The sequence below is a fragment of the Euprymna scolopes genome, chromosome 23 (assembly GCF_053919585.1).
Source record: "Euprymna scolopes isolate OS-2025 chromosome 23, ASM5391958v1, whole genome shotgun sequence".
NCBI classification, from domain to species: Eukaryota; Metazoa; Mollusca; class Cephalopoda; order Sepiida; family Sepiolidae; genus Euprymna; species Euprymna scolopes.
In genome coordinates this window covers 91,555,983-91,580,977 of record NC_136504.1, presented here as the reverse complement: position 1 = coordinate 91,580,977, position 24,995 = coordinate 91,555,983, and the positions used below count along the sequence as shown (strand labels likewise).

Here is a 24,995-nt window from a genome sequence, read left to right as displayed (position 1 = left end):
TCAGTTCAGGAGTGAATTTGGTGATGAAGTTTTTTTCCTGTGTAAGTAAATAAAAATAATTGTTTGTTTGGAAGATTGGCATTATTTTGAAGCTGTTTCCACTGCATGTGTGTACGTGTTTTGAAACATACAGGTGTCTGTTATCTGCAATTTTGATGTTGCTCTTATGTAAGGCCACTCTATTGCTGAAATTTTTGGTGACGCCTATGTCGGATTTGTTGCATGTTGTGCATCTTAGTGCATATACTACATTTCTGGAGGTGCAATTTAGATCCTTTTTTTTTTAATGTTTGTGCTGGGTTTTTGAATGTGTATGTGTTACCTTCTATTATTATGTCACATACTCCACATCGCGGTTTCTTGCATTTTGTAACTCCTTTTGTAGTATGTGGGACGAGTTTGGAGGAAGTTAGGATGTGTTTTAAGTTTTTGGGTTGGCGTTTGCTTTTTATTATTTTTGTTGTTTAAAGTATGTTGCTTAGTTTGTCGTTCTGATTGATGAGGATAAGTTTTTTTATCTGTGTGAATAGTGCTGGGTTGTTTGTGTTGTGTGTAGAGACGTATGCTAGACTTTCTTCTTTGTTGTGTTCTTTTGGGGGTCTTAGTTGGTCTATTGGAATTTTTTCAACCAGTTCAATACCTTTCTGTATTAGTGGTAGTGGGTATCCTCTTTTCCGCAGTGTTATTTGTAGTTCAATCAGTCTAGTTTAACGGAGGTGTCTGTCTGTTACTATGGTGCAGACTCTACGTGCTAGGGAGTAGGGTAGTGATTTTAGACAGGTTTTAGGATGATGGCTTTTTAAGTGGAGGCATTGTTGAGTGTCAGTGGGTTTGTGGTAGATGTCTGTGATTATGTTGTTGTTTTTTATTGTTACTAGGATGTCTAGGAAAGGTAGTTCTGTGGGGCTTTGTTCTAGAGTGAAGTTTATTTTTGGGTGTAGATTTTGTAGCAAAGTGTGGAGTTCTTTGATATTATGATTTTATGAAGAGTGTTTTTATATTGTGCCCGTACTTTTGCTCTATCCTTTCATAAAGGGTCTCTTCTAGGAAGGCGAGTGTAAGGGTGGCATATGTCGGGGCCATTTTGGTACCCATTGCTGTGCCTAGTATATATATATATATATATATATATATATATATATATATATATATACTAGAGATGATACCTATCGTTGTTCGGTTGGAGAAAGCTGGTATTTGGTATTCTAAGAATACTGGCAATCCCCATCCCTAAGGAAAGATAAACGAACTTTTCTTTCAATCAAAATAGCAGAAAATGCCACCGCAAAAAAGAAAACGTACTAGGCAGGCTCAAACCTGTAACGAAAGAGGAAAAACAGGTGAGAAAAGCTAACGCGTTAAAAGTTAACGACGACTTATTACGTCACGAAAGGTCCAAATAACGTTTTTTAAACGTACAATGAAGTTTTTATTTATTTATATTAACGAACGTACGTTTTTATTTCGTATTTTGTTGAGTATGGCAGTCGTCTGTTAATCATTTTTTACTTTAGGCTCTATACTATTATTACAGTATTTATATATTAATGTTATTTGTCTTTATTTTTGCAAAACTGTTCTGCCTACGTTTGTAAATGATTAACATGTGTATTTAATAGATTTTTAAATCACGTTTCTTCTCAGGTCGTCAGATTTGACCGAATGAGAGTTTATGAGTAGTGGACAAACGAGTCAACTTTTAGCGGGTTATAGGTTTAATAATATTGAATCCGCCTTTATTAATTATACTCGTTATAATATCTCCATAGTTATGTAGTGATTTATATATAATATTTTTAATTTATTGTTAATTGGGCAGAATCATCTCATGTGAGTAAAGGATTTCTTTTTACTTCAAAACTGCTGCGAAGAGCATACCGATCTTCGTGATTAAAAAGTATTTGAATCTTCGCAAATGTCAACTTTACGTCATAGCTCGTGCGGAAGTTACAACAGTATAGGATTAGCTCAACAGGCTATACCGTCGGATGAGAGAAGCACTCACTTCAGACCTAAATCGTGGCAGAACGAGGATATAGTCTACAGTAATCATGTAGGACCACTCATGACGGAAGACTGATGTAGGGTCTGAACTGGCTAATGGGCCCTGGTGACGTCATGGGGAGCAGCAGGAAAGTTATGCGCCTTGGCGGAAGAACTAAAGAATCAGTCAATAGCAGGGCACAAAAGACGCTGGACAGAAGAATCATTAAGAGATCTACGGTCAGGTTCAACTCGTTTAATAGAGAAACTACTGCGATTCGCTTGTAGACGTAGCTCACAGAAGTGATATTATCCGAGCTATCGAAAGATTCAATATGACTAAATCAAACCAGAATTCCATACCGCATTGACTGCCACACGGGAAACCAAGGGTTGCGACTTTGTGTGCCGGCACTGGCCAAAGCTATCGAGAAGTTTACTACAATACCAAAACCTAGGCTAGGAAAATGTAGACATACCATCAAAATATCCACCTTTAGAGTACGGACACTTCAGCCCACATCTCAAATATCAGAACTTGTTGCTTTATCCTAAGAACACGATATCGATATTGTGTGTATTCAAGAGCACCGTCTCTTCCACAACGATATGGACATAAAGTACTATGAGATTGGTAACAGCTGGACACTAGTATCAGCGTCAGCAGGGAAAATTCGACAAATAGTACCATTGGGGGAGTAGGACTTCTGCTTAGCCCTCGAGCATTGAAATCATTGAAAAGTGCTGAGAAGATAACACAAAGGATAATTCTTGCTACCTTCAGTGGTAATCCTGCTACTACTGTGATTTGTTGCTACAGCCCTACCAACGTCAGTGACAAGCAAGTGATCCTGAATTTCTACGATGAACTCTCAGTGCGCACAATCCCCAAACATAATTTATTGGTTATCGGGGGTGCCATGAATGCGTACATAGGACAGGAAGACAACAAGCATAAGTTCTTAGTGTCACAGTTCTATTTGACTACTTCACAATATCTTTCTTCATCCTCCATATCAAGAGAAAAAAATTGCAAATCTGTAACATTTGCATAAAATAAACCTTTTGTAGTTTCACTACTAAAGTATATCATAGTTTGGCAAAAGTCACAAATATTGACAAGCACATTGATATTTCTTTTTCTATCTAAGACTGAGTTGCTACAAATGTACCCATCACGTTTCCTTTTTTAATTATGCTGCGTTCAGGAATATTGGATCCCGCTATTTGTAATAACTACTGCACGCTCTTATGTTTCCATTTCTGGTACTTTGATAAGATTCTAGATGCTACTTCCAGATACGAGAACAAATGTAACAATGGCTGAAAAAGAACTGCTTTACATCTTAAGAGAGAAATTTGACTTCGGCATTTTGTCTAATTCATGCATGACTTTGTTGATTTGTACACTGAAATAATACTATGTGCAGTTATAATTCACAATTTGTAAGGTTTCATTTAGGAAGAAAAAATATCTACGTTGACTTAGGAGAGCAATCTGTTTCATGTGTGTTTAGAAAATCTCAATGTAATTTCTAGACATACAAAACAGCGTAGTGTGATCCCTGCTAAAATAATTGTACCAGCACTAATTCCAAGCTCATCAGAATTATCTAAACCAGTAATTACCATAGCAGAATATCAAAAGCTGCTTACAACTAATTTTCTTTCAACTTGTCAAACAAAAGTAAGGATAGAATAGTTTATAGAATTATTAACAGATAAAGAGAATATTAATTTTGACTCAAAGAATTTGGTGTTTTCGTTATATGATCATACCATAAATATGCGCTTTCTCGTAAAAAATCATTAGTGTATTAACAGTTTTAAATTATGTATCCTCATGCAAGAAGGTGTGTCAGAAGAGCCGTAAATTTGTATTTAAAAAGCAAACTATTTTGAAGAGAATTTAGATCTATATAATATGCCTAAGCAAACAAGTCGTCGTTCCACTATAAGGACGTCCAAACGTATTAGTAATAAACTAACTCCTTCTCAAAGGAAAAAAAATCAAAACAAGGGAAAGTGTACCTTCTTGGCTTTACAAGACAACCATATTGATTTGGTGATTACTGGAACACATTAGCTGAAATATCATATAACAGATTTTATTATTAGTGTTAGTATAAAAGTCTGGTGTGGTTTTTTTAAATGTAAACTTACTTGGACAGTAAGTAGAAAGATGTGTTTTACCACGAAATGATCTGCCTGGAAATATTTTTATTTACTTTGACAACTCCAGTCCCACCAAAGTAATTATCTAATTGAAAATCCACGTTGTAGAATTTTACTAACTTTTACTTATATTCTTGTAATCTAGATACGGTCTTTGAACGGCATATGAATCTTAATCTGTTTATTTTCAGTTAAAATATAACATCTGTAAAATATGTTAAGTACACTGGCACATAATATTTTCAAGTTGTAGGTGCGGTGTATATTTGATAGGAAACTATTAACTTGGCGTTTCCTCCCAAAATTCTTCAAGCTTTTGCTTGTAAAACATTTGTATGCGTCTGCCGAAATGCTTAAACTACCATTAGAATCCGGCGGAGTTCAAATTCAGATTCCTATTCATGTTTTCTGATTAATTTTACTCTTCTGCCTGACAATTTTTAAAGATTTCTCAGTTTTAATTGTAATTTTAAGGAGCATAAATGTCTCACATTAAAGGTATTGAATTCCCTTTATTTCTGTCATTTGCGTATTGGTTATCAGGGCAAAAAGAGATCAGGCAGGTAGCAAAGACGATGACCAATTGTACATTTCGTTTATTACTTTTGGTCCCACGATTTTCTCGCTTCAAACCAATAAAACTAATCTTACCGTGTTCAACAACTTTTGATATAGTAATTGTCTGTATTTTTTAGATGAGGTGTTTTCATTTATTGAGATTGTCGGACTGACTTCCTCATCTTGGTTGTTATAGTCACAACGTTTCGGCCGTTTTTTTCCTCCGGCCTTCATCAGGTGTTTTGTATCGAACTGGGGAACTGTTGGTTAAGAGTCTCGAACCCAACACTATATTATTATTATTACGGGGGTACCGTGTTCGGACTCAAGCTAGGCTCTAGGACATAGTTGCTGATTCTCTGTTTTGAATGTTACTTTTCACTGCCTTCGTTCAGGATTGAACTCAGCACCTTTGGGTAACTGTAAACTTTGATACAACGTCTAGGACCACTCAGCCATATGTCACTAGGACATACCACGACGAGAAAGTCAGTCCGACAATCTCAATAAAAGTTTTAGATATGTTGAGGTTACCTCAATCAACAGATGATATTTCTAGATGTTTGATAATGAGAGTGAAGACGGCAAATCTGTATAAGTAAAAGTTGTAGAAGTGCGAGTCGCAGTATTCATTAAAGAATTTGTATTTATGATTGTGCAAATAAGACAATCAAACATTGAAAATAATAATACGAAACAAAATTAAATCACAAGATAGGCGTTTGTGTTTTATAATAGACGTGTGTTTGTATATTTGTATTTACGAGACATATACGACGTAATCACTAGGGCTATGACAACAGACTACACTTAGCATTGTTTTGACTCTCGATTATATATCGGACACAGTTAGACACAATTAATCAACCGAGAACCACATCGCTCTGTGTAAAAGCATATAAGATATCAACAAATATACACTCGAGAGTCAAAACAATGAAAAGAATACGGTGTTGCTATAGCCCTAATAATCACATTGCTACACCAGTTCTCGTCAAATCAGCGAAGTAAAACCTTGAGGCATGTACTTCCAGGTCAACTCGGTATTGTTTTCAGTCTTTTTGAACTCCCACTTACCACAGATATTTAACAACATCGATTCAGGAGATGTATGGTTGGTGATTGCGCAACTTTTGCCAGAAAAAATTCTACACTTACGCATATCTACAGTGTGTATTCATAGACTGTCAAGACTGAAGGAAGCTACCATTTAGGGATATATTTACATTCAGCTAAGTGCTATTCAATAATGTGTTTACTTTTGGCTTATATTCGGTTTTCAATTACCAGTATAGCCTCTTTAACGCTTGCTTTTTCATCTGTGTTTTCTGTTTATTTCTTAACAACATATTTGTTTTTTTTTTCCTTAAAGTCTAACAACTGATTTTCAGTATTTCTGGATTATTTCCACATTTCTTTTTTCCTTTTTTCAGCGGATGTCCAACGTAATTCGGCAATGTCCTTTTTGTTGCCTTGCTACAATTCCATTCTGGAATCAAATTTGAAATAGCGCTTCCAATCTGGTTTAGTTTTCGTTTCTTCCTTCTTATCTGCCCGGGAAATTACTTCGATTTAAGGCTTAAAGATTATTTCTTTCGCAAAATGATGCTACACTCAGCCGAATTTATTTGTAGATATTGGGAATTTCGCATAGGCTATCTATTATTCCATTTAAAAACGGTTCATAGAAACCTTCTGAAACTACTAACAAATATACATGCGTAAAAGTAGAATGTAATCTATAAATATAAAAGCGAAAACGTATGTATGTATGAATGTATATATGTTCGCTTTTTCTGTATTTCTACAAAAGGCATTTTTCAGAGAAGCGGTCGGTCGGTTCACAACTTTTAAAAACTTTTTATATCACATATAAATCTTAATATCTCACAGTTAACAAAGAAGCTCGCCTGCCTATTTAATTTGCTCGATTTCGGGAAGATAAATATTCAACATTCGTCGCTCGCCGCATGTGGGTTAGTCTTTTTTCCTATAACATCTTGGGAAAATACTATCCCGCAGTCAAACTTGACCTCATTAACTCATTAAAACGGGCATCTGCCAAATCCAAGTAATTAAATAAATTCAAACGTGTTTCCGTTAGCATCTCGCGTTGGGGCAATGGTTAACTTTGCCTCAAGGGTTCGGGTTCGATCCTCATACTTACTTTTTTTACCCCCCACCCCCAGAGTTTCCACACACACACCTACAAACACCCGGGCAACGCCGGGTACCCCTCGCTAGTCAAAAAGAGAAAGTATACGCTGCAATAATTTTTCGCTTATGCTAGAAAAACAAAAATATTTTCTAATATTTCGTATATATTTTTAATTAGTCATATATTTTTTCAATTAGAATCGAAACTGCCCCCACGATGTTTCAATCTGATAATTTTTCAATAAAGCCATTAAATAGATTTTAAAATTCTCGCAACAAACAGGTGTACATATTTGGAGCTTTAATAAGGTTACTTTTGATCCTACGATTGTCCCGCTTCAGACCAATAAAACTAATCTTACCGTGTTGAACAGCTTTTGATAAGTTTCGGTTACATGTTGAGTATAACAGAAAAAGGATATGGGTCAGTAAGTACTAGGGGCATTGAGATATTTAGTACATAAAAACTAACGTAAAAATGTGGGATTATTTACCTGTAATTATTAGAAAATTTAATACATATGATTTTATTCTAGTATTTTTTGTGCATGGATCAGTTTATTAATACGGCACAATCATGTTGACACACCGGCTCTCGCATGATCGCTGAAGTTAAGCAACGTTAAGCCTAGCAAGTACCAGATGGGTGACCATTTGGGAAGGCGAGGCGCTGTATGTATCGCGAGGTAAAAAATATGTTACATCTAATGATGAGATATTTTAATTTTTAAAGGGGATTTGATCTCGATAGCTTCCTTAGCTTATGGAGGTACTTTAGAAATTACAATTATTTTGACTGACTTCAGCATATAATTTTTATACCTATTATTTAAATTAAATATAACTAAGATATCCTTGAGGTTTTAAAAAAGCCATATCATTATAGTTCCCTTAGAGTGCATTTTGTGATTTGGAGAGTTGATGAATTTTTAATTATTATGAACAGTCAGGTTTTATTAAGATTTTCTAAGGGTTCTAAGTACATAGAACACGCAACTATGCACAGATTGGGTTTTATATATAGAAAGAGGGAGTACTGTTTTATAGGAGTACGCTAAAGCTCGGCTTACCAAAACATTACCCAGAATAATACGTAGTCAGTTATCGGTTTGGCATCGGACTCTGCTAAAAGAGCGTTTATATTTTATTTTACAGTGGTTGTCTTGTGTGCTGACCCCGATTCCGTGAGAGACATCATGATCAAAGCCGAGGAATTAAATTTCAACAATGGAGAATACGTCTTCCTTAATATTGACCTCTTTAGCAGGTAAGACTTTCTTAACTATTCATTTCACTTATGTTTTCCACACGAACATGAATAGTGCAGATTTTTATCATTACTATTGCTTCAGTAAACCTTTGTCGATATGTTTCAACAGTAAATACGATTTTTTTGCTTATGCATAATTATATATATATATATATATATATATATATATATATATATATACACACTCACGTGATAAACAATAAGTGTATTCAAATACAAGCAGGAATACACCCAGCACCATTAAAAACTTAAAGAAAGAAACTTTGAAGCTCGGTGGTGATGTAATTGTTTCGTTAAAGTACGCTATATGAATATAAAAGAAAGAGGAAACTAATAATTATATAAACTGAAATGAACATCATGCATATATATATATATATATATATATATATATATATATATAAAATATATATATATATATATATATATATATATATATATATATAAACGAGTGGGAACAGCAAAGCCATACGGCTTTATCTTCTAATATTTATTGTGCATGGATCAGTTTATTAATACGGCACAATCATGTTGAGACACCGGTTCTCGCCAGATCGCCAAAGTTAAGCAACGTCGAGCCTAGCAAGTACCAGATGGGTGACCATTTGGGAAGGCGATGCGCTGTATGTACAAGGGGAAACTAGCGCGGTCTATCTTTCTCTCAAAAGAAGAAGGACCTCTTTTAAGCCGTGGTAAGTAACCTATCTTGTGATGGCGTCACGATAAACATACCCTTGATGTCCCTAGCTAAGCATCAATTATTTAGCTAACGACAAGATTTTAATTTCACTAAAAACTCGTGGAATAAGTTCAATCCCGGCTGCGGTCGCATGTTACGTTCATTGGTAGATAACACTTACATAAAAATGTCACTGTCTTCCACATTAGTAAGTGTACTTGTTGCTTTTCAGTAGAATAAAAATTTAATTACTTATCTGCGAAACTGTTTCAATCTATATAATTATAAAACCCAGATCAGTTTGCTTGCTTCTATCCGGTTTGAAAAATTCTGCGCATGCGTATAACATGAAAACAAGGCCATGAAGGATTTTTTTAATCGAAAAAGCAAAAAAGATTTATTTTTGTTTTTATTTGGATATTTAGCAAATAAAAACAAAACTAAATCCTTTTTGCTTTTTTTTTCATCAGTATTTAACGAATTTTGTTCATATTTTCCATTGCAAGTTGGAATCGTTCTCAAACAGTTAAAAGAAAAATATTTTCTTTCATTTTTATAGCAGTTAAAAAAATTTTAAATTTATTTTTTTTATGCTTACAAGTTCAGAGGCTAAAACCAACGCAAAACATTTAACATTACAAAAACAAAGCCTTGGACTTGTGGTAAGTGCTTTCGTTAGAGTCGCACTTCTTTATTTACAAAGCCATTTGGCGGAAGTCACGCTACACAAATTCTTAGGTTCGGATGACCAATACTATATAATGTAACTGTTTAAAGTAAACATAAAAATAGAGGATTATAGTAATTTCTTACTTTGTTTCCACCTTAACATTTTCCTTCTAAAACTATGCTGAAAACGACTATTGCATTTAAATAAGTAGTCTCCAGGTATTAAGCAATTTAATTCTTTATGGTTAAAGTGGTGGCCATCGTTATACTCGTAATTTGTCATAATTAATATACTCACTATTCCATAGATAGCTTTAAAATATACTGACTAAACGGGTCACGGATAGTTTAGTAATAACCAAAAACTTTTATTTGGTTTGATTTGATTGAATTCTATTTTTATCCTCATATCTTTGCCAGATTTTTATTCACTTATGTTACACACAGGTACACTCCATATCAAATCATCGATGTTAAATTTGTTCACAAACAATAGCCGTAAAACGCATTTAATTTACTTATTCATTTATACCTAATTCAAGCCAACATGACTGCTTTTGAACCATCTTGCATGAAGCAAGTTTCTGAGTGGCATAAGAGATCCAAAGAAGGCAGGGGGTTTTGTGAAATAATAAGAAATGTGGGAGGAGTAAGGAAGTCAGAACACCTGAGTTGATTGGCCAAATAAAGAATAACATTGATAAAGACCGTCGCGTGCCTATCCAAACGATAAGTTCATTGTTTGATATCAGTGTAGAAACTGTACAAATAATTATTGTGAGGAACTTACGAATCGGAACTGAATAATTGCGCGAATGCACCAGTCCAGAACTTCATCCTTGTCACAGACTACTTGACCAAGATGGACATCAAGAGAGTATCTCACTCTTCCTTTTGTCCAAGTTTTGCTCCCTGTGACTTCGTTATGCCCTTAGATCAGAGACTGTCGTTATAAGACAACTGAAGTGAAAGAGGCTGTGACGAGGGTCATTGGCATGCTGACACAAGAGGACTTCCATGGGGCCTTCGTGAAGTTGTTGGAACGGTACAACACGCTCATTGCAGTCGGAGGAGATTACTTCGAAGGAGACTAGAGTTTCATGTGTGTACTATCAATAAAATTACCCATACAAAAAAGCCTGGAAACTTATTGAATTATTATTACCTCAATTTGGTTTAATAAGTAAAAATATCAATTTAATTAAAGTTCTTTAATAACCCATCAACATACCGCTTCGCCTATTCATTCCCATCAACCAAAATGTTTTAACTGACTTAAACTGATAAGTGTGCCAATCTAACGTTTCAACTGAGGTATACAGCTACATTTGTGTGCTTAGTAACTTTAACAGAAAAATTAGACTATTTTAACTGATTTTAACGAAGTATTTACGTGCTTAATGTTTTAACTAGTGTTAACACATAAATTTTTTGTGCATAAGGTTTTAACTGATTTTGAGAAAATATTTGCTTTGCTTAATGTTTTAACTGATTTTAACACATCATTTTTTTTTCATGCATAATGTTTTAACTAATTTTAACAGATTAATAAGCTCGCTTTATCATTTAAATGACTTAAGCAGAGAAAATTTGCCTGCATATTGTTTTAACGGATTTTAACAAATTAGCATGCGTAGTAGTTTAACTGATTTCAACAACTCCATCTGCGCGCTTAATGTTTCAATTGATCTTAGCAGATAAATATTTACCTTACAATACGATCAAAAATGCTACAAAACATACCTTAATTATTACGATATTGTTTAGTGATTGGATAACTAATTGAGCATAATTGCTATAAAACTAGAACTTATTTGGTTTTCATAATATTTTTCAATCACAGCTACATTCAAGCACATAGTTTCCAAATGAAGAAACAATATTTTATATTGAATAAAAAGTTTATATAAAAAAATGAAAAGGAAATAAAACATGCTCAGATCAAGAGTTCTAAGAAGATATAAAACAAGGCATTAACATAGAAAAATAATGCACACGACAATATTAATCGTTCGAGTTTCGAAAACCAAATAAAAATGATTGCATGCAATATAATAAGTGAAAGTCAAACAAGAAAATTGACGAATCCTCCAATGGCAGTTTTATTTCCTTTCCTGGGTTTAAGGGTCATTGTTTTCTTATCCCGTTTTTAATTCCGTAAAGAAAGCATCGCGTATTTAAAATCACGTGGTACCTTTATCCACCCGCGTCAGCATAACGTGACCTTACGAGTGTTGCCACGCGAAATCCGCAACAAATGTAAAACCAAATAATACGAGCAAGAAATCATTTGACCGCTTATGCTTCGCTCACTCATTTCAAAAGTTCCAGCTTTATAAAAAAAAAAAAAATCAGATGGCACAAAGTCCTTGAATAGCTTCTAAAAAAACATGAAAAAGTAACATTTATCCGCGTGGTATTTAACTCGACCGTTTTCAAAACAATATGCGTGCATGTTATATAAGTCCTACCAAATATCTACCTTTTGGTTCTAATAAAGTAATTTACATAATTCTTTCCAATACATATTTACGTTTTTTTATTCACAAGTACATGTCATTGTTGATTATGATTAGCAGTAATGCATTGTGTTTTTTAAGAATAAAAAGATCACTGTCTCTGAAAAAGTAAAGATTAATCTGTACAAATACAATTAAAATAGCCTTATAAACTAACAAATAATTTATCTATCCTGGCAATATGTATTTGTCATTCATGTAATATTGTCGAGTGTAATATTTCCATTTATAAACTGAGTAAAAGTATTATATATATATATTTACGTTATTTTTTAATTCTTATATATATATATATATATATATTTGTTTATTGTTATATAAACATGGTCACATCCTGCTGCTACAAATAGCCACTTGTTTCAATCAAACAACAGATATCATCAGGCAGCGACTTGACTATTCAAAAGTTCAATGAATAATAGTTTCAATGAATAGGTTATTCATTGGACTTTTGAATAGTCAAGTCGCTGCCTGATGATATCTGTTGTTTGATTGAAACAAGTGGCTATTTGTAGCAGCAGGATGTGACCATGTTTATATAACAATAAACAAGTATTATCAGATCTTTTTATTGAGCACTATCTAACAACCTCGTTGAATTCATTAGTCCATTACTTTTGAATAAAAAACCCCGAGTATATATATATATATATTTACGTTATTTTTATTCTTATATATATATATGTGTGTGTGTGTGTGTAGAATTTTACACGTATGTTGTCTCTTCTCGTCGCCGTTTCCTGTCTAGTGGGCGTTGATTGTTGCGTTTTTGTAACTGAAACGAATAAAACTTTTAATAATGGATACAACGGAAACGCTTGCTGAGTTTTCTTTATAGTTTTATTTCAATAGAATTAACGTTATTATAATATATATATTTTTTAATTTCAAGCTTACTTTATACATTCGTGACACAGGCAGATAAAGTTATTTGTAATCTGCACTGAGATTATTAGTTTTCTCCATCATTTGGCTGTCATTTTTACATGTCTTCACGGAGAAAACTGACTAAAACCTTAGTTTCCCATTTGCTCGAAAATGTGACGTCATTCGTCATATCCTTATGCGATGTCTGTTTTGTTTTTGGCGTTTAGCATCTGCTCTGCCTTGTTATCAACATTTCATACAAAGCTGAGAGCGATTACATTTTTTCCCAAATCTGGATTATTATCATTCATCTAAGGAGATCCGTGTTGAACTTTACAGTAGCTAACTTAGTCTCTACTGACGTAGGACACGTTAATGTCAGTAATGTAAAAAATTAAGTTGAATATGTAAAAAAAAAACTTGAAAAATTCAGTTGTCCTCTTTACATTAAATTAATTAAAATTTAATTTATTTAAACAATACAAAAAAGCATTCATACTAAGACTCTCATGCAAATACTCAGCAAGATATATTTAATGAAATTTTAAAATCTTTATTCCGTATTGTCTATAAAGCCATTAATGCTTTCAAATAAAGACATTTATGTATCTAGGTAATATAACAATATAGTTCAAAAGAACAGTTATAAAATTATAAGTATATTAAAATTAACAAAGAGGTTTGAACTGTATAGGTTTTAAATCACGAAAAATTAATTATTAATTAATTAAAATAATATGCAATGTCGTAATTAATACGAATATCTTAAAGACCTTTTCTTCTCATTCTAAATTGACAATTTCCCAAACTTTGGAAACAAAGCCGTTTTTTTTTTTTTGTTGACAAAATCTTGACAATCTTTTCAGAATATTATTATCACTATAAGAAACTCAGATTTCAAATGGGTAAAGGCAAGAAATTAACGGAAATTAAATGAGGGAGGATTTTGGCATTTAGGGATCAATTCTAATTTGGAAGATCTGTAAAGTTGGTGATTATTTTAATAGAAATCCCGAAGTTAAAAGATCGTAATAAATATAATATAAAATCTACGTCATTGAGATTGAACATTAAATTAGAGTAACGCTCAAAATTCCAAAGTTAAGAATATGTTAAATAGACATAACTGATATATATATATATATATATATATATATATATATATATATATATATATATATATATTTACTGTTTATTATACAAGCATTATATATACATATGTGTATACCCATTTCAAAAAGACCACTTCCATAAAACCAGAAGGGTGATATTGCATTCGTTTTTCATAAGGCATATTCGGGTGTGTTTTACGCTCTGAAAGAAAGTGGGGTGTATAATTTCTGAATGTGAGTAGTAGAAGCTTTGGAGACGGGTGTAGTGAAGAAAATGAGTATGGGTGGAGGAAGAGAAAGGTATACGATCCCGTTTTTTTCAAGCTGTCGTAGCGGAGAGATGTTATTATTTAACTTGGCGGTTGATTAGTGGCCGGAGTTTATGCTTTGATCTGACGTAGTATGCGCTCATTGCTGTTGCATTTCTATCTGAGGTCCTTATGGTTGTTTTTTCTTTCCTTGTGACCACTTCATAATTCATATTTTTTTATGGATAAGCTTTTTTATTTACTTCATGCCTAACTTTTTACACTTTCATTTGTTTCTCGTTTCAAAATGATTTTTTTATATACAAAAATAAAAATATGTCTATATTGTAAAAATTAAGTTTATATTGTAAAATTAAGTCAATGAACAAATATACAGTCTTATATATATGAATTAAATTAAGTGATATACTTGGAGTTATATTCTCTACTCTACCGCTGTGTTTTAAATATAAAACAAATGGTTTCATATATATATATATATATATATATATATATATATATACATTTTTCTGGTTGTCATTCTTTAATTTGGGATGTTTATCTTTTTCTCAATACTAAAATATACATATATTTTATAAATTAATATGCTTCGATATAGTGGTAGGTGCCTAATAGCATACATGGGTCTACATTGGTGGAGCATGCCATTCCCAAAGTCTTCTAATGGTTATATATATATATATATATATATATATATATATATATATATACAATATGAAGATATGTATAATGTATATATATAATATGCAGATATGTATAATGTACACACACACATATATATAATGTACATGTAATCGATTAAATTTATATATTTTACTTCCTATCAAAAATATTATTTTAATCCTAAAAACGCATTTTAATTAAGTTTTTCAGCCAATTTCAGCTTCTTACAACCACACCTCATTTGCGACTTAAAAATTAATATATTCAAAGTTCCTATGAATACCAGGTTAATTAACATTTCTGTACAATTATTTGAATTGCGAAAGCAGATATCTATTAGCACGTAAGTGTGAAGCACGGGCGTATTAAAATGTTTACGTGAATTATAGTTTCCGCAGCTGATGTCAGTATTATAGCAAAAATAAGTTAAATCATAATAACATCGACGCTAATATTCATTCATTATATATCTTTAGCTACGCGTGCCGAGCTTCTAGGACTCCCTTGAAAGGGAGATTGACGATGGATTATCAACTTCACGTATAATGGGTTTGAAATACAAACCTAAACATATAATAATGCACCTTAGTAATTTGCCTTTTACCTCAAAATAACATTTATATATATATATATATATATATATATAAGGCATGTATGTATGTATATGATGCTTTGAAAATTAATGGCATAACATAATGGTTTGTATTCCTTAATTGTAACGGAACCGCTTTGTAGGGGTATGGTTTTATACTAAATTGGCATTGGTTGTTTTATATTAATTGAACTAATTGGAAATAAGCTGTTGTCGACTCATCATTACACTGAGATTCGAGTTCAACTTCGTATTTATTAGTTTAGATAGCAGTCAATTATAGATTTTGCAGATATTCGATATAAACAACAAGAATGCCTCAATGACTTATGGAATAGAAAACAAAATTTTCGGAGCTTTATGCACTTGTAAACAGCCCCTATTAACGAAGCTGTGAAATACGCTACCTTTTCCTGGAGAGAGTACGGAGCTCTCAGATGGGTCATTGTTAGTCGTAGGTGGCAACACGTAATATATAACGGGATCTTTGTGAATCCTGGGGGGTCAGTTTTGAATACCGTCATTTTCCAACACCTACTTTGACCCTAACTTGGACTAGACAGGCTGTCGGAGTGGATCAAACTCATCCCACGACTAGTGAGGCCAACCGCTTATATCTACTTGCAAACATATCCACAAAACTTTCTCACGAATCTCACATTTATACCTTTTAAAATATCTTATTCTGAGTTTGAACAAATAAATTATCAGATATATACGAGTTAATGTTAGACAGCTCTAGGTGGAGGTAAATCTACGCCGCAAGATTCACAGGTGCGTAGGTGGTTGCATGACTATACACCTGTGCACCAACAGTATGGGATGATGCACATGAGAGGCGGCAGGTGCTGCAGATATCTTGCACCGCTAATTATACTGATAGAAAATTCCCTGTTCTCTAAGGGTGTATGGTTCCCTAGCACGAATCTCTTTCCAAATCCAACCAGATTATGACAATGGAAATAATGCGTATATAATTTATACTATAAGTTTCTTTCAACGCACTACAAAACCGAATGTCTACAGGTCTGTTAAATTAACAGTGCACAATCGCCCTATAATCATTATAATACTAAAATTCCTGTAGTAAAATTAATACATTCCTTTGTTTGTGTATTTATTTTTGCGAACTATTATTCTCATATTCATTATTATTCTTAAAGCAGGTGTGCTCTAATATTGTTCAGGTGAATAACTGCGACGGGATAGAGGTATTAAGTCTTATATTGTATCTCCGGTAATCACTGCCTTCCATAATTGTTCTTGTCTCACCACGTTTTGGCCAACTGATTCTCTGGCCTGCTATGTGTAGAATTATGGCCGCTATTCTCAGACAATGCCCAGATGGAACCGTAGAGACTGGACGTCTCTAATCAGTGCGCCAAATTATGAGAGTCTCAAAGAATAAAAAAAACGAAAATAAAATAATATATAAATTCCATGGTGTTACATTTGATGGAAAACTATCTTTTATTCCATATACTAAATACTTAAGATCAATATGCAACAAAGTCATCCAGATAATAGTAATCGTTCACACTGTGTAGGGAAATGACAAAAAATTTATCAAATCATATCCAACCCCAATACGCCACATACTAGACTACGCAAACTTCGTGTATGGGTCGACTAGAAAGACTTACTTAAGAGTACTGTAACCTATGCACCATCAACGCCTGCGACTTGCACCATGAGTTTTTAACACCTTTCCAACAGAATGTTTATACGTTGATAGTTCAGTCAAAATACGAAATGATATAAAAAAAAAATTGCAGGAATTTGCTAATTTTTTTTTTGCGGTTTTATGTCAGGTTGAGTCTACGATACATCATCCTAAAAGTTTGACAAGATTTGAGCATGGAAAGGTTTCAAATTTTGAAGTTGAATATTTACGACTTACGAGTCATTTTCCATTACGTTTTAACTCTCTAATACGGCCAGTTTTCATGATAAACCAATAATTCGTGCATTTTTATCTATGTTTTGGGGGTCAGTTTTTCAACTGAAATGGTTGCCAGTGATGTAAGATCCCCCCTTATTCCATATCTATGGATGCCCCTACCTTACCCCGATTCACATGTTATAATGTTTTCAAGGTGTTTACACTTCTTCCCCGTAATCCTCATCATCTATGATTGAAGCACTTTTCACATAGTCACAGTTGCCATCTTGACAGTGTCCATATGCACGTGTAGATTCTAGTCTATGCTTTCTACGGGTAAAGCACCTTTCCAAACAGTTGCAATTAATCATCTGAATCAGTTCATCAGTTCATCATGCTCTTTTGATGATTCAGTGTAACCCCGACTTCTTTCTAATCCCGAACATTCTGGACATCGAATCACATCCCGTAAAGGCATGCAGAAACAATAGGTCACTGCAAACTGCTTCACCAAGCACCTGTTAAAGAACTTTGACATTATAGACGTAGATATCACCGTGTCAGAGCGGAAATAGAGTGTAGCGCATTTGGAAACATCAGCAAGAGAAAAAGACCTGTGTCTCCTCAGTAAGGCTTGTCAGAAAGCAAACATACTGATGGCTGCTTTCGCAATCTCAATGTCAGCATCTCATTTTGCTTGACTAACATCACATCATTTCTGCTTCATTCCTTTCATGATCAGCTAGATAAATGCGTGCTTGTTTGCCCCATTTGGCAAAAGTCGCCCTTTTTCCTAGAAAATATTCTCCCCTCAATAATGTTCACCTTATTTACATTCAACTTTCGAATTCGTCTCTAATGCCTACAGTCCTTTATATTTGGTGCAACATCATAACCATCAAACCCCACACTCACTCTTCCATAGTTTTCGACAGTGAATAAAGCATACTCGTTTGCAATCAAACTGTAGGTGCTCCCTTACTTCCATTTCAGACGGCGATGAGTTTACTGCAAACCACTTTCTGATTTTGTTTTGACATAATTTCCGATTGCTTTGGAAAGTTGTGGTTTGTCGGCCTGACGCAAAATCCCCTTTTCCCTCAAATAAAGGCATTGGGGACAAACACACTTACTAGGACATGACATCATCTCGTCGAAGATTTCCAGCCTGAGGGACTATGAGAAACGTCTGAAACAGGAGTACTGGATCAATGCTACGATCTTCAGATACTTTCATGTTCTTGCTGGATGCTAGATTTTTCGAATTCAAACTCCGTTTCTGATAATAGAAAAACACTGATTGCCCGTCCTTTTTTTAAACAATATCTCTTCCAATGTCAAAAAGGCCCAGCACATTGACGTCTTCGTCAGCATGAATTCCTCTTGCGTAACGATTCATCAGCTGAAAAGGTGTAATACGGTTCGGTTGTTCTGCAACTTTTCCGTAATCTAACTCATATCTTTTTTTACCGAGAGGCAGACAACTCTTTAGGTTTACCACTTGTTGCATAACTTGTTTCGGTAAGATCTTGCATTGCAAGATTGTAGAAAGATGACACAGTAGATGACATCGCCCAAACTGTTCTCTCGTGCTCGGACATTCCAATCTCTAAGGCCAACCTGTTTTGGCTTTTGAGTAAGAGCATTAGTCTCTGCTTAATCACAAGATCGAAGCCAATCCTCATTGTAGGCGACCGAATGACAATACAATTGCGAATTACTGAGGACCTCTATCAAGTCATGGCTGACGGAACAAGCGCATGCTACACCTGTGAAGGAAATAATGGTTTCTGGTCGAAATTCCGTCCAAATTCCCGAGTCTGACGGAAACATCCCCAAGTTCGACAAGATACACCTGAAGAAGGCCAGAGGTTACATCGAAACGTTGTACAAAAGCACACTCAATATGACGACAGTAGCGTGGTCGGATCTCCCGCTCTCAGGTCAAGCAACTGATCTGTACTGCTTCAGAAACTGTGGCTCGTGATGTCAAGTCTACCGGGGATCTCCACATTGAATTCTCAACGCCTGTGTAGAATTCTGCTGAAAGCAAAAAGCGAAGCTTTGCATGCGCCAGAAAGACAGACAGAGAGAACCAGAGTTTCTATCTACTAAAAATTAATTTCACAAAGTTACAGATCTTTTACATATGGACATCGTTTAGTAACCCAAACATCTAAAGTTCACAATTCTCTTTCATCTGCTCACTGGATTGCTAGTCAGGATGGCAGAGAGGGGGGGGTCGTCAAGCGTCAGAAGCTATCTCTTCCGAGATCTGTCTAATCCGAGTGGGTATTGGCTTGGTAAGGTCACGGGTTGGGGTCGGACGATCCACCCAACCAATTAGCGATACGTTTCCTGGGGAATCCCCAGATACATTTGCGTTTGTGCACTTCACCAATATTACCAGGGTGTTTTGCAGTCGAAGACCAAAATAAAATCATCTTCACACGACCTGGGAGGTCAACCCTTGTTAATTTCCTTGCTTAGAACCCGAGACAGCTGGTCCGGTGTTCTCCAGGCCAGACGAATAGCATTGTTCCCTATTCTAACATTTCCTGTCATTTATTTACAAACAATAATATATATATATATATATATATATATATATATATATTATTTCAAATAGTTTTGATATCTGCCGTTGTTCGGGATTCAATTAGACAATATTACCATATTTACCCGGTCTTTCGCAGGTCTCATAGGATCTCAACCTCCCAAATGGGGAGCAAATCGCTCCCTGAAGAAGATCATGTCACACGATGAATCAAAATAATATTTCAATCCTTGACAATTACTTCTTTTCACAGATTCAGTCCAGATTCTGTAATGTTGACTTTTTTGCTTACCTACTAAACTTGCTTCGCCATTTCACGTCCCGACCTCAATTAGATCGTTGAAAGACGACACGGCATCCGTTGCTGGTGAATATCAAACTGTGTAACTTGATTAACTCAAATGAATCGAGGTTTAGATGATTTGATTTGTCTGTGGATCCAACTCTGCAGAACGTTCCGGATAAACTAATGACCGGCCTTTGGACTCGTCAGACTTAATACAATCCAAAGAGATTAATCGGCGGAAAGACATAATTACAACCAACAGCCATGAATTTAACGACGTGAATTAACGTGACGACATTAGTACATAGAAAATTACAGACATAAGTAATTAACTTAAATACAACACGTAGAGAGGGAAAGGAGTTTCCTAATTAGATGCTCAATGTTTCGGTCATTTGCACAGGCAGTTCACGGTTTTATTTCAGCAGACGAAAAGTGTATTGTATATCCACGTATGCATATATATATATATATATATATATATATATAATGAAAAGTACGAGTGCAAAATGCGATTAATTGGTTAACTTGAGAGTCTATACACTAAAGTGCGGAATATATTAAATCCAGACTTCGGCTAAATGCTTATTTTACTTGACAGCCAAATCAGATTAGGCGGGTATCATACTAAGTAAAACATTTTTTTGAAATGTGGTCGAGTGTTCAAAGTATTTTATTTAATAGTTTCATAATTTTTATTATTTTTATTCCATTTTTCATTCTGACGCTTTATATATGCGTATATACTTAATATACACGCACATATATTATTTAAAAATATGCATATATACACACATATATACACATATACACTATAGTGTTGAAAAAGCTTTAACCAGAACTTGCCCCCCCCCTACTTACAAAACTCTTCAAGCGTCGTCTTAAGAAGGTTTTCCCAACACTCTGGAAAACCTCATCAGTATGTCCTGTATTTAAGAATTCAGGTGACAGGTCATCTCCCTCTCAGTACAGAACAATAAGTCTCATGTGTGTCATGAGTATGTTGCTGGAATCCATATTAAATAGAGAAGTAGTCATCCACCTCAGCAGAAATAACCTTCTTAGTGACATGCAATATGGTTTCCGTTCTCCTAGATCTACAGCAGATGTGCTAACGGTTATATCTCATAGAATTAGTGAACCCCTCGACAAATATTTCCTTTCTAGGGCAATTGCTCTTGACATATCAAAGGCCTTTGATAAATTATTGCATCAAGGCCCCCTTCATAAGATTTCCAGCTACGTTATAACTGGAAATATTTTCTTAATTATTAAATCATTTCTCTCTGATAGGCTCATAAGAGTAGTGGTTGATGGCAGGAATCAGAAGCCCACTGTATTAATGCTGGTGTCCCTCAGGGATCCATCCTGGGCCCAACTCTCTTCCTGATCTACATCAATGATCTCCAAAAACACATACCTAAATCATTCGCTGACATCTATGCTGATGACACATCAACGGCCGTAAATGACAAAATTATCTCTGATTCTTTCTCCTCTGATCTTGAGCGCATGGTACAATGTATGAAGATGTGGCTGGTTAAGTTTTAATGCATCTAAAACCACGCTTCTATCTTTACATCATCAACGCTCTGATCCCCATCTGACATCAATTGAAATGGATGGCTCTCATCTTGGGGAGGCTCCATGTTTTGACAAGCTACTGGGATTGACCTTTACTCCTGATCTGAAATGGAACACGTACATCAAATCTGTGTCCACGGTCGCTGGAAAAATGGAGGGATCCTTCTACCGCTCAAGTAGATATTTCATTGCTGATGCAATTCTCTCTATATATAAAAGCCAAGTACGTCCAAGGATTGAGTACTGCTGCCATATCTGGGCAGGAGCTGCTAAAAACAGCCTAGTCTTCCTTGACAACGTACAAAAAAGCCTCGTGGGGATGCCCCTTCCTTTTCCCTGCAACCTCTCTCCCACAGAACGGATGTTGCGAGCCTGTCGTTGTTTTATCGATTTTTCCATGTGAAGTGTTCTCTGATCCACCCTCGCAATCTTTCACGAAAAACACTCGTCTATCTGAAACCACTGTCACTAATTTTCCCCACTCTTTATCTGTGCCAAAATCAAAACGTACAATCTATAAGCAAAGCTTCTTTTTTAGAAGTGCACGCCTGTGGAACTCTTCCATTTGCCTGTTTCTCACCTGACTACAACCTGGATGTCTTCAAGCCCAACATAAACAAGTTCCTGATGAACTACCCTCTTAAATAAGACACTTTATCAGATCTCCATTACTAGCGATTACTACGATATTGTCCCATTGATAACTGTACACGCAATAACCCTTATTCCCGAGTGGCCTTCGGGTCTTGATAGGTCGTGACTTCCTTGTAATATATATATATACATACATACATATATGTATATATATATACATGTATATATATATATATATACATACATACATATATGTATATATATATATATACATACATATATGTATATATATATACATACATATATATATATATATATATTGTGTACAGAAAGTTGTTAGTTGAGACAGGTCATTGGTACCGTCGGTTTCAAGCCCGGGCTTGAAACCGACGGTACCAATGACCTGTCTCAACTAACAACTTTCTGTACACAAAATATAAGTACGCTCTTAAAATTTGGATTTTCCTTTTAATTGAGCACTCTGCTGGAATTCTTTTTCCAAAAAAAACTAATCATATATATATATATATATATATATATATATATATATATATATATATATATATATACAGAGAGAGGAAGGTAAACATATACTTACAAAGAGATGTATCCGGCGTTTCCCGTATTAAATTAGAATCCTATTAAATTCAAGTAAAGAAAACGGAAAGAAATTGGGACATGTGCACGCTAGTGTTATGTTTTTTCGTAACAGCTCACGTCTTGTCAGTAAACAAACTCGAGCTGAGATCGAAACCAAAGTCTAAAGATAGTTAATCAAGTACGATAACTATTTGGTCAGTTTGATGCAATCTTAAAATATGTTTTCAAGCCTACTTATTGTTAACATAAGGAATCTGGTATGAGAACGATTCACGCATACGCATAAGTGAAACATTAAACAAACAGATAAAAATTTGGTGATCACCTCGTACCAATGTTTTAATCCTGACCTATTAGAAGCTACTTTTTTCGATAAAATCATTTTCTACGAGTCTGATTACCTCATATACGAAATTATAAGTAAGTCAAAAAGTTGTTGAGTATATATATTGAGAATGTCCTCTCACACACATTCTTAGTTTTATAGACATATAGATAAATATTTTTTACCTGGAATATATATATATATATATATATATATATATATATATATATATATATATATTAGTTAAGTTTGTATATTTATAATTACAGAACTGATTTCTAAACGAATAAACAAGTGATTGTGAATTTTGAAAATTACTTCAAGACGTAAAATATCCAAATGTGGACAGAAAAACTAGAATCTACATAGTTTTCAAATTTGTAACAGTAATCTGAATATTAATACGTCGGTAAAGTTTTCGAATGCAAATAATGGGTTATTAGAGTTAAACGGGGCAACAGAAGCGGATTTTGGAACAATTTATATAAAAACTTTGAAAACTCCGCAAACTTTACACCTTGACAATTAATTTTAAACAACACCGATATATCTACTGTTTTGTATTCCATTTTATCTTTGTCAATCGGCTGACCTCATTATAATAAATGACTTTGGAAGATGATAAGTAGTGCTGTTACCCCAGCATATGCTTGTCATTGCTTTGAATATTGAGTATATATGCGTGAATATTTTATGTTTTTATATACATGTGGTTCTAGGTTGATCGACTGTGTTTTACTGTGTCGGATATATACTTGAGAGTCAAAAGACTGAAAAGAATATTTTGTTGTCACAGCCCTAATGATAAGATATATCACAGACAAAATAATACTCTAGTGAATTATTATATAGATAATAATAATTATAATGATAATAATAATTATAATGATGATAATAGTAATAATTATAACAATGATAGTAATAATAATTATAAGTATAATAGTAATAATTATAACAATCAATAATAATAATTACAATAATGGTAATAATAATTATAACAATAATAATTATTATAATGGTAATAATAATTATAACAACAATAATAATAAATATAATAATGGTAATAATAATAATTATAACAACAATACTACTAATAATAATTATCATTACAATGGTAATAATGATTATAACAATAATAATTATATTAATGGTAATAATAATAATTATACTATTAATAATAATAATAATAATTAACAAAAGCACTAGACGTTTAAAAAGGTGTATATAACTATTAAATAGCATTTCATATTGGAAAAACGTACCTTTCTAATCAATATATAATTTTATCCGTATTCTCAATACACAATCTATTCTAAATTGTACCTTTTCTATGATGGTCAAATATACCGAATAATTTTATTGATCTTTTTAAAACTTCTCCCATCTTTACAAATGTCAACTTCATCCAAATCGACAAGGGTCGTTGCAAATGAGTAACAAATAAAAGAATTAACGAAAGGTCATCTTAGAAAAGATTTCAAAGTGCCACTAAGTGATTCTCTCTTTATTTTTTCTGAATTTCAACAAGAATTTAAACAAGAATGTATTGTCTGCGTTTGTGTGTCTGTTTTTTTTTTTTATTTGTAAAGTGCATCACCACCGAAACAAAAGATCGAAGAGCGACACGAGGCAAGTCAATGATTGCTTTTTTTTT

The 24,995-nt window shown here is 33.9% G+C and overlaps 1 protein-coding gene across 1 annotated transcript in view; it reads left to right on the top strand.

Annotated features, from left to right (window-relative positions):
- LOC145246050 (atrial natriuretic peptide receptor 1-like) overlaps nt 1-24,995 on the top strand; it is a 1,007,513-nt gene that overhangs the window by 167,146 nt on the left and 815,372 nt on the right. Inside the window, exon 2 of the mRNA XM_080107893.1 lies at nt 8,029-8,140. Within this exon, the coding sequence (XP_079964019.1) occupies nt 8,029-8,140 (112 nt within the window). The remainder of the gene's footprint in view (nt 1-8,028; nt 8,141-24,995) is intronic.